The sequence below is a fragment of the Gobio gobio genome, assembly GCF_949357685.1.
Source record: "Gobio gobio genome assembly, chromosome: 5".
NCBI classification, from domain to species: Eukaryota; Metazoa; Chordata; class Actinopteri; order Cypriniformes; family Gobionidae; genus Gobio; species Gobio gobio.
This window is the reverse complement of record NC_137101.1, coordinates 39,662,754-39,677,802: the sequence shown is the minus strand read 5'-3', so window position 1 is coordinate 39,677,802 and position 15,049 is coordinate 39,662,754. Positions and strand designations below refer to the sequence as shown.

Sequence of the window (15,049 nt, the reverse complement as noted above, 5' to 3'; positions counted from 1 at the left end):
TGCGGAGGACTTTAAATATCACTATTTTGGATAAAGGCTGTGATTCAGATGGTAGAGTAACACACATGAAAACAGCAGTGGAGAATAGGAATATCGTATTTCTTTCAGTTTATGCTTCATGTATACCGGACCCTAATTTCTTCTCTTTACTCTCAGCTTATCTTATCTTAGGTGTGTTACATTAAGGTTATGGTGGGGCCTGATTATGGTTATGGTGGGGTTTTCATCATCATTGCTATTGACTGTACGAGTGAATTGGATGTTTAGCTCAACATAATCGAGTGTCTACAATTATTCCACTACGTGACTGCTGTTTGCTTGACTGGCATTTATGGAGATTTTGTGCACTGCTGTGTTGATCGGCTATCTAGCCTAATTACTAACGTTACCGCAATGTCTTTTTAACGACACCATTAACTGTTTGCTTTGTATTTCACTAGAACTGGCGTGAATTCCTTTTATTGCCAGTTGATATTGGTCAGGGGAGCAGGCAAATGTTTTTCTGGGGGGGGTGTTGTTCCCCTATATGTGGTCTGCATCTGGATTTTGTGGCGATAGCATAAAGTAATCAAAAGTTACAGCATTTGGAACAAAGGTAGCGTTTTTGTTTAGTTCTTGACACCCGTAAGGCATTTTTAAGTTGTTTTCTGAGTGACATACACAAATTTAAAGATTCAAGTCAAAATATAAAGAAGTTAAAGATACAAACAGAACACATAGCACATTATAGAACACATGGCACACATTTAAAAGTATTTACACACACACATGCACACAAAAAAAAACACAAGACAAGACTCTTCATGTGTATCTTTTAATGTGATGGGGTTTTTTTTTTATTACACTGATCACAAAGTGTGACATCCAGAGTGAATGTGCAGATGATTTTTGAAATTGCTCCTTTGTTAAAACCTCCTGTCACACTGATGAACAATGCAATGTCTTTCCAGAATGAGTTGGCAAATGACGTTTCAGGTCTCGATTATATGTGAAACTCTTTTCACAGTGAGGGCAGGTGAACGGCTTCTCTCCTGTGTGAAGTCTCATATGAGCGTTAAGGTTTCCTTTAATTGTGAAACTCTTTCCACAGTGAGGGCAGGCGAACGGCTTCTCTCCAGTGTGACTTCTCATGTGAATATTAAGATTTCCATTTTGTGAGAAGCTCCTCCCACACTGTTTGCAGGTAAAAGGTTCCTCTCCGGTGTGACTTATCAAGTGGATACCAAAGGATTCTTTATATGTGAAACTCATTCCACACTGGGTGCAGGTATAAGGCTTCTCTCCAGTGTGAATTCTCATGTGAGTCTTGAGGCTTATTTTAGTACTGAAACGCTTTCTACAGTGAGAGCACATGAAACGCTTCTCTCCATTGTGAACGAGTTTGTGATATGCAAGACTTGCTTGTTGTGAGAAGCTCTTCCCACACAGGTTGCAGGTGAAAGGCTTCTCTCCAGTGTGAATCAGCATGTGATTCTTGAGACTTACTTTATGACAAAAACTCTTTCCACAGTGATGGCATGGGAAAGGCCTCTCTCCAGTGTGAACTCTCATGTGAGTCTTAAGGTATTTATTGAATCGGAAACTTTTTTCACACTGCTGGCATTTGAAAGGCTTCTCTCTGGAGTTATTTATTATATGCTTTTTAAAGCGCTTTATGTCCAGAAAACTCATTCCACACTGACATAAAAAACAGTCATCTTTTGATTTGATTCTCCTGTGGTGATTAAGGGTTTCCGTCTTTTGATCTCTTTTTTGTGTTGAACTCTTTTCAGTCTGTGAACAACTAAACGATTTTTCTCCAGTTATGAAATCATGTTTCTTTTCCATTTCATTCAGTTCTTGACTCTCTTCTTTCAGCAGCATCAGGTCTAAGGTGAACAGAGACAAATACAAGTTAACACCAGTTTAATGGCACAAATCATTAGACATCAAATCATTTAGACATTTAGAGCAACAAACTACTGTATATATATATATATATATATATATATATATATATATATATATATATATATATATATATATATATATATATATATATATATATATATATATATATATATATATATATATATATATATGCTAGATCCTATAGCCAGAGCTTAAAATATGTTTCCAGTAATCCCAGAATCTCTTCTAAATATTAACTTTTCCCTTTCTGTATCCCCAATAAGGGTGGAGAATGAAAATACACTAGAAATAGACTTTCCATCAAGTTATTGATGCGACTTTAAAGACATTGGATGACTTTCTGTTATAATTTAACTTACCACTGTATGTCTTAACTAAAATAAATGATAAACTATGTGGTAAAATACAAAAAATATTTATTTAAATAACGCTGACACACCAGTAAGGCATACAATAATGTGTCAAACCTTGAGAAATACAATGTTAAAAAAAAATGTGTCTGGTAACATTAACCTTAACTGAAATAAATTTAGCCTCATTGGATACATTTTTTTTAACAAGATACACTATACTGCCAAAAGTATTGGGACAATCCTCCAAATCATTGAATTCAAATATTCAAATCCCTTCCATGGCCATAGGTGTATAAAAAAGCACCTAGGCATGCAGACGCTTCTACAAACATTTGTTCTCAGGAATTCAAGCGTGGTACTTTGATAGGTTGCCACCTGAGAAATACAGTGAGGAAAATAAGTATTTGAACACCCTGCTATTTTGCAAGTTCTCCCACTTAGAAATCATGGAGGGGTCTGAAATTGTCATTGTAGGTGCATGTCCACTGTGAGAGACATAATCAACAACAAAAAAATCCAGAAATCACAATGTATGATTTTTTAACTATTTATTTGTATGATACAGCTACAAATAAGTATTTGAACACCTGTCTATAAGCTAGAATTCTGACCCTCAAAGACCTGTTAGTCTGCCTTTAAAATGTCCACCTCCACTCCATTTATTATCCTAAATTAGATGCACCTGTTTGAGGTCGTTAGCTGCATAAAGACACCTGTCCACCCCATACAATCAGTAAGAATCCAACTACTAACATGGCCAAGACCAAAGAGCTGTCCAAAGACACTAGAGACAAAATTGTACACCTCCACAAGGCTGGAAAGGGCTACGGGGAAATTGCCAAGCAGCTTGGTGAAAAAAGGTCCACTGTTGGAGCAATCATTAGAAAATGGAAGAAGCTAAACATGACTGTCAATCTCCCTCGGACTGGGGCTCCATGCAAGATCTCACTTCGTGGGGTCTCAATGATCCTAAGAAGAAAGGTGAGAAATCAGCCCAGAACTACACGGGACGAGCTGGTCAATGACCTGAAAAGAGCTGGGACCACCGTTTCCAAGGTTACTGTTGGTAATACACTAAGACGTCATTGTTTGAAATCATGCATGGCACGGAAGGTTCCCCTGCTTAAACCAGCACATGTCCAGGCCCGTCTTAAGTTTGCCAATGACCATTTGGATGATCCAGAGCAGTCATAGCAGAAAGTCATGTGGTCAGATGAGACCAAAATAGAACTTTTTGGTCATAATTCCACTAAACGTGTTTGGAGGAAGAAGAATGATGAGTACCATCACAAGAACACCATCCCTACTGTGAAGCATGGGGGTGGTAGCATCATGCTTTGGGGGTATTTTTCTGCACATGGGACAGGGCGACTGCACTGTATTAAGGAGAGGATGACCGGGCCCATGTATTGCGAGATTTTGGGGAACAACCTCCTTCCCTCAGTTAGAGCATTGAAGATGGGTCGAGGCTGGGTTTTCCAACATGACAATGACCCGAAGCACACAGCCAGGATAAGCAAGGAGTGGCTCTATAAGAAGCATATCAAGGTTCTGGCGTGGCCTAGCCAGTCTCCAGACCTAAACCAAATAGAGAATCTTTGGAGGGAGCTCAAACTCTGTGTTTCTCAGTGACAGGCCAGAAACCTGACTGATCTAGAGAAGATCTGTGTGGAGGAGTGGGCCAAAATCCCTCCTGCAGTGTGTGCAAACCTGGTGAAAAACTACAGGAAACGTTTGACCTCTGTAATTGCAAACAAAGGCTACTGTACCAAATATTAACATTGATTTTCTCAGGTGTTCAAATACTTATTTGTAGCTGTATCATACAAATAAATAGTTAAAAAATCATACATTGTGATTTCTGGATTTTTTTTTTTTTTAGATTATGTCTCTCACAGTGGACATGCACCTACGATGACAATTTCAGACCCCTCCATGATTTCTAAGTGGGAGAACTTGCAAAATAGCAGGGTTTTCAAATACTTATTTTCCTCACTGTAAGTCCATTCGTGAAATTTCCTTTCTACTAAATATTCCACAGTCAACTGTTAGTTGTATTATAACAAAGTGGAAGCAATTGGGAACAACAGCAACTGAAGTCACAGCGCTGAGTCAGCGCATGCTATGAGTCAATAGCTACAGACCTCCAAACTTTGTGTGGCCTTCAGATTAGCTCAAGAACAGTGTGTAGAGAGCTTCATGGAATGGGTTTCCTTGGCCGAGCAGCTGCATCCAAGCCTTACATCACCAAGTGCAATGCAAAGGGTCAGAAGCAGTGGTGTAAAGCTCGCCGCCACTGGACTCTAGAGCAGTGGAGACGTGTTCTCTGGAGTGACCAATCACGCTTCTCTGTCTGGCAATCCGATGGATAAGTCTGGGTTTGGCCATTGCCAGGAGAACAGTACTTCCCTGACTGCATTGTGCCAAGTGTAAATTTTATTGGAGGGAGGATTATGGTGTGGGGTTGTTTTTCAGGGGTTGGCCATTTAGTTCCAGTGAAAGGAACTCTTAATGCTTCAGCATACCAAGACATTTTGGACAATTTCATGCTCCCAACTTTGTGGGAACAGTTTGGGGATGGCCCCTTCCTGTTCCAACATGACTGCGCACCAGTGCACAGAGCAAGGTCTATAAAGACATGGATGAGTGAGTTTGGTGTGGAGGAACTTGACTGGCAGTCCTGGCCTCAACCCAATAGAACACCTTTGGGATTAATTAAAGCGGGGACTGCTAGCCTGACAAGCCAGACCCACATCAAGATGTTGGGTCTGGAAACTCACCATTAACAGGGCTCAATCCGAGGGGCGGATCTCAGTGCCGTTCTTTGTTGTTTTCTCAAAGAAAAGCTTAACTCCAAGTCTTCCACAGTCGTGGCGAAAGCTGATTCAAAAGACTGCTGTTTGTCAGCTTCTTTGTTTACAAGTAGCTCGCAGAACGTCCGAAACTCTGCTGTGACGTGCCGTCATTATGTTAAGCCCGCCCACTGACTCTACACACGCTGTGATTGGCCTGACCAGAGTTTGGTTTTTCCAGCTCTCAGGTCTACCAAGAGTTGCTAGACTACACTCGCGGCAAAATCAATTTTCTGCCGCTAGGGTGCATCTAGATTTCTAGGCTAGGGGACTGCAAGAATGTTAAAGGAACTTACACATGTGTAAATTCTGTTTGTGACAATGCTTGGTGTAAGTTTAATAAATTATGACAGAATTTTTATATATTTTTTCATTGAAAACACATGCCTATGGTGACATTTCTGCAAAATGATATTGTGCTGCTTCTTGCACGTCACATCACAGCAGTTTAGAAATTAAATCTCCAGTGAGTGGCACAAAAATGTAAACAAAAGTAATGTAACACTAAACCATACACTGAACTTAACTGACAGTAACAGTGCTAACTATTAGTTTACAGATATTGCACTTTGATAACATAGTATTGTGGAAGTAACACATGATGAAAATAAGTCTATTATTCGGAAATCCTTTTATTCTTAAATTAAAAATAATATATAGATTTGTTTATTTACTCTGATAGTTAGATGTGAAATTGCAAAACAAAGGTTAGAATTCTACATCTTATACCCCTTTTCCACCAAGGCAGTGCTGTTGCTAGTTCGGAGCCAAAGCCTAGTTTCAAATCGGTTCTTTGTGTTTCCACAACCAAAGCACCAGCTCCGAGCCAGGAAAAGTGGTTCTTAAGTAGCACCAAAACATTGCTGGGCTAGAAGTAAGAACCGATTACGTCAGGCGCTGGGGGCAGGGTCAACAAGACGAACACAAACTTGAGATCCGCCATTTTTGAAATAGCAGCTAATGGAGCTAACAGCTGCTGCTCATTTGTAATCTCCATCTATACAAATTACGGCGAACTGCATGAATGCGTTGGATTCGATGTGTTTTTGCTGTGTTTTGATGCTGATGTAGGATCGTAAAGCCATGTGAATCAATAGTAACGCAGCGTTTGCATTGTTGATGGAAGGCTTGTTCGCAGCGGTGCTGTGCAGAGACCGATCGCCGTATGATAACGAGTCCAGCGAGAGCATATGACTCCTTATGCTTTTGATTCACTCATGCCGTGTTTTTATATCATACGTGGATCGGTCTGCGCAGCGCCGATACATCTCGAACAAGCCTGGTGTGTGTGTGTTTCCCGCTGCCTCGCTAGCGTTGCTGAGAAAGATGAGACGTATACAGTGACGTAAGACTGGCTCTGTTGTGGCTCTCAGCATGTGGAAAAGCAAACGGTTCTTAGAAGGCTCCTCTGTCGAACCAACTATGAACTTGAACCCGGTTCATTCTGGTGGAAAAGGGGTAATAGTGTGTTTTGTGATCTTTTTTTAAATAAAGAATTGTGAATGCAAGTACCCAAAGTCAAAGTATTTATTTTCCAATGTTCAGTACAATGGGTAAAAATAGCTATAAAGCTGTGACACAAAATGACCAAAACTAGTAACAATAGACAACAAAAATATTTAAAATCGAAAAAGAATGGTGCGATAACTAAAATAAATTACAACTGTGCACGACATATTTACAATACAGCTTACAATATGCTAAAAAAATCTTTTTACACTTTACATCATGTCTTAAATCTGACAACAATTACAGGTCTGTATACTGACTGACAGATGCATCCAGTGCATGGTTGTGGCTCACTGAATATTTGAAAATGCACTCATCAACCTCGTGCTGGAAATGTGGCAGTACATGTGGTGGCAAAGTCCGCATTCTGTGTTCTAGATTTTTGCAGTAAGCCGAGATGGCATCACTGGTGTTTTCATGTGATGCCAGCTTTTCCAGAGTTTTGCCGATGATGCGCATCAAGTTTGTGGACTCCTCAGTGGAGGATTCATCCTGCACCTTCCTGCGCTTTCCCGGAGGCCTTGATTGAACGTAGATGCTTTGCTCCTTTTTCTTGGCTGTGGACTCAGCTCCATAGATGGTAGTTTCAGCCAAGGGTGTACTGGGCCGTAGCTCAGCCCCATCTGAGGGTGAACAGGAATCACTTTCAGCTGAAGGTTCCTTAAAAGAAACAATCAAAATGTGAACGATGTGATACCACAGATTCTTACACTTGTTCACCAATCACCCATAACAATAACAGGGCATAGCTAAAACAATACCCTGCAAATTGGCTAAATGGATCTGTTCAGATGCACATGTGGAAGTTAATGTGTTGAGTTACTTGTAAATAGACCCATATGAACAATCAGTGGCCACTTTACCAAAAGCAAAATGTTTATTTTATTCTTAAATTTAAAAAATAGTTTATTTACCCTGATAGTTAGATTTGAGGTGCTCTCCTTCCTTTTTGTGTGAGGCTCTAGAAACTGCAGACGGGTCAGGATCCATTGCTGCCTGCCAGTCTTCTGAGCTCCAGAACTTCCTGAGGATCCATGTTTCTTGTAACGCGTGTACTGGGTTCGCAATGAATCCCACCGCTTCTTGAGCTCTTTCTCTGAGGGACAAAGTACAATTTTGTAAGCATTAATCCCAGTTATGTAAATGTAATGACTATTTGTAATGCCAACGAATTTTATTTTTTGTTCTACTGTTAACTGGACGTATTCTAGATGACAGCACTTACAGGTGCTGGTCATATAATTAGAATATCATCAAAAAGTTGATTTATTTCACTAATTCCATTCAAAAGGTGAAACTTGTATATTATATTATATGCATTCATTACACACAGACTGATATATTTAAAATGTTTATTTCTTTTAATTTTGATGATTATAACTGACAACTAAGGAAAATCCCAAATTCAGTATCTCAGAAAATTAGAATATTACTTAAGAATATTACTCAAGATTTTTAGAAATCTTGGCCAACTGAAAAGTGTGAACATGAAAAGTATGAGCATGTCCAGCACTCAATACTTAGTTGGGGCTCCTTTTGCCTGAATTACTGCAGCAATGCGGCGTGGCATGGAGTCGATCAGTCTGTGGCACTGCTCAGGTGTTATGAGAGCCCAGGTTGCTCTGATAGTGGCCTTCAGCTCTTCTGCATTGTTGGGTCTGGCATATCGCATCTTCCTCTTCACAATACCCCATAGAAATTAAGGTCAGATGTTGGACCTCAGAAAAAACAGTGGACCAACACCAGCAGATGACATGGCACCCCAAACCATCACTGACTGTGGAAACTTTACACTGGACCTCAAGCAATGTGGATTGTGTGCCTCTCCTCTCTTCCTCCAGACTCTGGGACCCTGATTTACAAAGGAAACGCAACATTTATTTTCATCGGAGAACATACTTTGGACCACTCAGCAGCAGTCCAGTCCTTTTTGTCTTTAGCCCAGGTGAGACGCTTCTGATGCTGTCTGTTGTTCAAGAGTGGCTTGACACAAGGAATGCGACAGCTGAAACCCATGTCTTGCATACATCTGTGCGTAGTGGTTCTTGAAGCACTGACTCCAGCTGCAGTCCACTCTTTGTGAATCTCCCCCACATTTTTGAATGGGTTTTGTTTCACAATCCTCTCCAGGGTGTGGTTATCCCTATTGCTTGTACACTTTTTATACCACATATTTTCCTTCCCTTCGCCTCTCTATTAATGTGCTTGGACACAGAGCTCTGTGAACAGCCAGCCTCTTTTGCAATTACCTTTTGTGTCTTGCCCTCCTTGTGCAAGGGGTCAAAGGTCGTCTTTTGGTCAGGTGTCAAGTCAGCAGTCTTGATTGTGTAGCCTACAGTACTAGACTGAGACCATTTAAAGAACTTTGCAGGTGTTTTGAATTAATTAGCTGATTAGAGTGTGGCAACAGGTGTCTTCAATAATTAACCTTTTCACAATATTCTAGTTTTCTGAGATACTGAATTTGGGTTTTTCCTTATTTGCCAGTTATAATCATCAAAATGAAAAGAAAGAAACATTTGAAATATATCAGTATGTGTGTAATGAATTAATATAACATGCAAGTTTAATTTTTTGAATGGAATTAGTGAAATAAATCAACTTTTTGATGATATTCTAATTATATGACCAGCACCTGTATTTCCTTTTTTTTTTTTGTACAGTCGCTAGAACACATTTCTCAATACTTTTAGGTCACTTTTTGCAAAACTCTTCACACAGTGAGTACAACAAATTTCTATGTGGGCTAAACTGTGGATCATTTATCATTGCTTTGGGACATGAAGACATGAATTAAGTGTTTTGGTATCTTTAGTGTATTTTGAATGTGAAATTAACTGCTGTGCAAAGATGGAAGTTGGTTAATAGAACTGTGTGAAGAATTTTGCAAAGTGACCCAAGTAATGAGAAATGTGTCCTAGCAATTATAATAAAAAAAAGTTATTGCACTGCCTGTTTCCATAAATCAAATTATTTTGGCACACACACAATACCCTAACACATGCAGTTCTTTTAATATGGACTACTGAAAAATAACAAACAAGTTTTTCCAAAAGAGAAATCTTACCTGATATGACCAGTTTATTTGCCATCTCACGCCACAGTTCAGCTTTCACCACACGGTTGACATAACATTTTTCCGTAATGTCATACAAAGCCGGCCTCTCCTGGATCATGCTGATCAATTCGTCTTCACTTGCCTTGGTCCACACAGCCATATCTTTTTAAAATATTCACATGTATCGTAATGAGAAATGTAAACAAATGAAAAAGGCGTTCTGTGTTCCCTCTTGACTCCGTCGTTAACTTGCTTCGTCACTTCCGTTTTTTTTCCCCCTCGTGCACTGGTTAGCTAGCTGAACAGCCAATCAGAATGATCAGATGGCCCGACTGACCGGCAAACGCAGACACCGATTCAACATGTCGAATCGGCTGAAAAATAGCCGACGAGGACCAACGTCCGCCGAGAAAACTTATTGCCGACGCACGAAAACTGCCCGACGGCCGACCGGTGTGTTCCGGGCTTGAGTCAGAGCAGGCAGGCAGAGGAGGACATCACAGGGTTATGACGGTGGAACGGCAATCTACTTGCCGCAAGAGGCAGCGTCACGTGTTCCACAACAATGCTTCTTAATGTACTGATTCTTTTCTGACGTCATTTGTTGCGTACGTGCATTGTCGCGGTAGCATACAATGGCAGATGGAGGCAAGATGCGAGTGCGAGAAATTAAAAATGCTCCAACTACTTTAAAAGCCGACGTCTGGGCACTTTTTGGCTTTTATGAACAACCTGGTAAGCACGACCTGGAGAACACACTCGCTGTGTGTAAAGCTATCTGATTCATCAAAACGATTTAATTTACACATAAATATATCTCCACAATTTTAAATGTTTGCGATTTAATGGAGTTCATGTCACGGAAAACAATAGATACGAGCTGCATTTTATTGATCAACAGTAGGGCTGAGCAATTTTATCGATTCTGCGATATAAATCGATATTTTTTCTCCCAAGAAAGTATCGATTTTTAAGCTGCGAGTATCGATACATTAGTCCCATTCAAATCCCCGTGTTTACCCCCATTTGCGTTGCAGGAAGAGCGATTTGGTCAGCCAGCCGCTAGTATCGCTGTAGGGCAAGTTACCCGCACTAACTTTACACAGACGCCGACGTCTATCTCTTCTTGTTTACGGAGTCAGAGCGAGGAGATTCAAGAAAATGGCGGCGAATATAAATCCAGCACCTTCATGCTTAAAAGCAGATGTGTGGGAGCACTTTGGGTTTAAAAAGAAGGAAAGCGACGACTTAGACTCAGGGGTCAACAACATGAGTCGCCCGCAAGCACCACACGAGCTGCCCGCGGGTCTGTTCTAAAAATAGCTCACCATAGCAGCTGCGTTCAGTCGCTTCCGTGTTAATTTAAGCGCAGGGCTCAAGTCCAGACTGAAGCCGAATATATACTAGTGTCTGTAAATAATAAACAGCAAAATTACTCCTGCATGTTATGCGTCTGTGTGGATGACGAGCGTCGCGCGCGCACTCGCTCTTGTAGTCTCTGCCGACACGAACGCATAAACCGTCACTTCATGAGAGTTTACATTTATCATTTGAGAAAACTGGGTGCGTCTCAATTAGCTCACTGGTTCAGTAGTTAGGGCACTGATCAGGACATGAGTCAATGGGCTGATCCCTGACTGAACTAGGGAGCTGAATGAGAATGAGACGCGCACCCACTGTCATATCATCATGAACACAGACACTGGTAATCACGGCAACCCGTCAAAATAAAAGTTCGGTTTAACGTGAAGAAATTGACTACAGATTGTATTTAGCTACGTCTCTACTAATAATAATAATTATGAAATAAATAATACTAATTATATAATTATTAATGGTTGCTTATTTTTCACTTGATCTTTCATTTATAAACAATGTTTACTTGTAAACAGCATACAGCCTTTACATGTTTATGTATTATTTACTTATGATTATCATCATATATAATAAAACATTTATTTAAAAAAAAATAGTGGTATTGTACCGACTACTGGAACTACTACTATACTCTTTCAGGTGTAAAACAGTTTGGATAGTTGTTAATATGAGAATTATGATGCATTATTTAAGAGTTTTAAGTATTATATAACATGAGTAGCTCTCTTTGACTTTCTTTTTTATAAAGTAGCTCTCAAATGAAAAAAGGTTGGAGACCCTTGACTTAGACAAAGCATCGCGGTTTGCAAGCTGTGTGACACAAACGTGAATTACTCTGGAAATACCAAATGTCAGTGTCAAGCTAAAAAAAGCTGTCACAGAAACTGTTCAGAACAGGCCACTTGCTGCAATTTTTAAAACTCCATTGTTAATTGCAATACTGCACTTTATTTACTTTTCAAAGGCTTGTAAGCTACAGTTTGCACTGTTTCAATAAATGGAACTAATTTTCTCAACACATCTTTGATTCATTTTGTCCAGCATTTGCAAGCTGTAGACTCTCTGTCCAGTCAGAGACATATATTGTGTAATTGAACATTTTAGTTTTCAGTTCAGTTAATTCAATCCAAGTAAATGAAACACTCAAAGATGTCACCAAAATCACTCTGTCCCCTTTAAATCTTTCAGAAAATGATGTAAGTGTATCGAATTATATCGAATCGTATCGTTGGCTGAATATCGCGATATACATCGTATCGTGAGCTGAATATCGTGTATTGTTTCGTGAGATTAGTGTATCGCTACAGCCCTAATCAACAGCTAATTTAAAAATCAAAGACCGCGATAGGAGAGAGCACGGCAACAGCAGTGGTAAGATCATTCAGTTTCTTTACTTTTAATGAAGATGATTGTGTTGAGTATCGACTTACTTTCGGTTTTATTTGCAGTAGTTTGTGCGTTAGTTTGATGAAGAGATATGCAGGTGCTCGTCTGCTGCGATGCGTGCTTTAGTAGCGCGGTCATATCTGGCTAAAACATGTCATATAGCCATTATACACTCACACGTTTATTTATTTTTTTGCATTGTTGGGATGAGTAAAATTTACATAAGTGGTTTAAACAACCAGATGCATTTAGACTTTAGTTTTGACTGTAATGCGGCCCAGACCACCTCTTGAAGTGGCTTTTAGTTCTTACTTTTGTGTATTTGTTCTAAATGCTCCTGTTGTCTTTTGTGCTCAGACTGGAGTTCTGTTTGATACATTCAAGTAGCATGTTTTCTTTGAGCAGGTAAAATTAAAGGTTCTGTTCATTTATCTGACTGCTTATTTATTAACAAAATTGTATAGTACATGAGGATGCACTGCACACTGTTCACACCCTTAGTAAATGATTGGTTGATTGTGGGGTTTAATGTTACTCAAAATAATAGTTTTGTTTAGACTACTTCTGTATTATTTTCCCAAACTTAATGTGTGACCATGTCATAATAATACGTTCTTTCTCAGGTTCACTTAAAGGCAGCATTAGTTTTTGTCTGATCATGAGATCTCAACATGTCTGCCCACACGAATTGATCCACTCCATGTCCAATAAAACCACTTTCTTTAGAAAATATTCATTTTTTATTTCAGTTCAGCTTCGAGATTGACACCAACCTGTTTTTTCCTCAGGATCTTCTTGTTTCACGCTAGCTTCTTGTTTTTCTTCAATCTTCATGTCTTCACTCTCCTCTTTAATAAGCGCCATCTTTGTTTGTTCCTCACTATCTTCTTGTTTCACACTGAATGTTTCTTCAATCTTCATGTCTTCACTCTCCTCTTTAATAAACGCCATCTTTATAATTGTGTGTGACGTGGATCTCAGTCTCCAGGAGTTTTTCTGTGTTTGGACAATCTGTCATGATTAAGATGAGAATAATTAACAGGAAGAAAAATAAATCCACACTGAATCGCTCTCAATCAGCTCCCTAATTACTACAAATAAAATAAAACATGGTAACGTTACCCCATAGTGAAACTGTGGTTATACAAATGGTAATCAATAAAAAAAAACACATGCTTGCTACACTTTTACTATAATAAAACATGGTTAATTTTCAGACTACAAGAACATATTACACTCTTCATATTTATATACTTACAAAATTGTTATTTAATTATTTGTATATTATATATAATAGATTCCACTTTCAATAAAACATTTGCAATTATTTGTTACAGTTAATTACACGTGTGTTTGTGTTATCGTTGTATTTACACTGTTGTTGACCAGCAGCTCTCGTCGTTGTGGTGATTCGAGCGATTCAAATCACTGAATCATTATGCAAAGCATTTGATTCAATTGACTCGGAGTATTAAAAGCGCAACATAACTTTCACCAGTGACCGAATTCGTGTTCACGATAAACTGATTCACGACATAAGACGCGAAACGAGACGCACCTTTTCTGTTCCTCATCTGTTGATGAACTTTATTCACATAACTTTCATTAATGTTAAACGCAATACGATTGTACATTTAATGCCGAATAATTAATTTTACATCGCCTCTAATAATTTATATCGACTGAACGACTTGTATCGCTATAAACACGTTAAATGGTTAAAAACACAAACCTTTCTTCAGCCGAATCACAACATACGCGGGCTCGCGGCGCAGACTTATGACGTCACTCCGCCAGACCAAAATATAAGTCCCATTCGCAAGATGCTGTCTAAAATCACAAAAGTGCATAGAAATTCATCAAACCTTTATTAGGGCCACATACAAATATGAAACAATATGTAGGTAACATGTTCCTATGTTTTATTAACCCTTTAACTGCACCACCAAGAAAAAGGCATTTGAAAAAAAAAATATTGCATTTCTTATCTCATGTTGCTAGTTACCACGATTATTGTATTTTCTTTTCAACACATCCCATCATTTTTAAAATATCAGCCTCTACCAAATGGTTGATATCTCACTTTAAGGTAAAGGTACCGGTATTGATACACATACAATGAAAATCAGAAAATATGAACTATAATACAAATTTAATTAAAACAATCTAAATAAAATATTTTTTAACTTATTGAAGTAGGCCATTCAATATTTCAGGTTTTCATTTTAACACAGGAAATTGTTTTCTTGGTTTTTAACAATAAACAAAAATAAATAACACAAATAACTAAAAGTAACAAAACCAAAGACATTACATTCTTTCTGCATTCAAAAACTAAAAAAACCAAATAGCAAAATATAGTAATATAAGCTGTCAAGAGTGGTAGTGCAGCAGGATTTTTAAATTCTTTCTTTTTTTAGATAAATTAACATTTCTTTGTAAACCAGCCATGCTGTGTAGTGTAAGCCAACATTAGAAACAATCCTTCAGACAAAACATTTCAGCAAAATCTCTTAAATGTGAAACGGTGCAACAGCACGAGTGCTCCCTGAACATGAGAACCCCCCTTAATTCTGGTGGTATGCTGCAAACATTGCATTTTT

General features: G+C 38.8%; 1 protein-coding gene across 4 annotated transcripts in view; it reads right to left on the bottom strand.

Moving 5' to 3' along the window:
* Window positions 1-795: 795 nt before the first annotated feature.
* Window positions 796-15,049, bottom strand: part of LOC307126149 (uncharacterized protein) — a 70,069-nt gene continuing 55,815 nt past the window's right edge. The window contains exons 1-5 of one of the 4 annotated variants that reach the window (XM_079816550.1): window positions 14,179-14,233; window positions 13,220-13,457; window positions 9,693-9,845; window positions 7,540-7,721; window positions 6,629-7,285 (exon numbers count right to left, since the gene is read on the bottom strand). In XM_079816550.1, coding sequence (XP_079672676.1) covers window positions 6,866-7,285; window positions 7,540-7,721; window positions 9,693-9,845; window positions 13,220-13,397 — 933 coding nt within the window. In that variant the 5' untranslated portion in view covers window positions 13,398-13,457; window positions 14,179-14,233 and the 3' untranslated portion in view covers window positions 6,629-6,865. Of the gene's footprint in view, window positions 1,869-6,628; window positions 7,286-7,539; window positions 7,722-9,692; window positions 9,846-13,219; window positions 13,458-13,820 lie in introns of those variants that run through there. The other 3 variants (XM_079816551.1, XM_079816548.1, XM_079816549.1) reach the window with 3 other exon arrangements.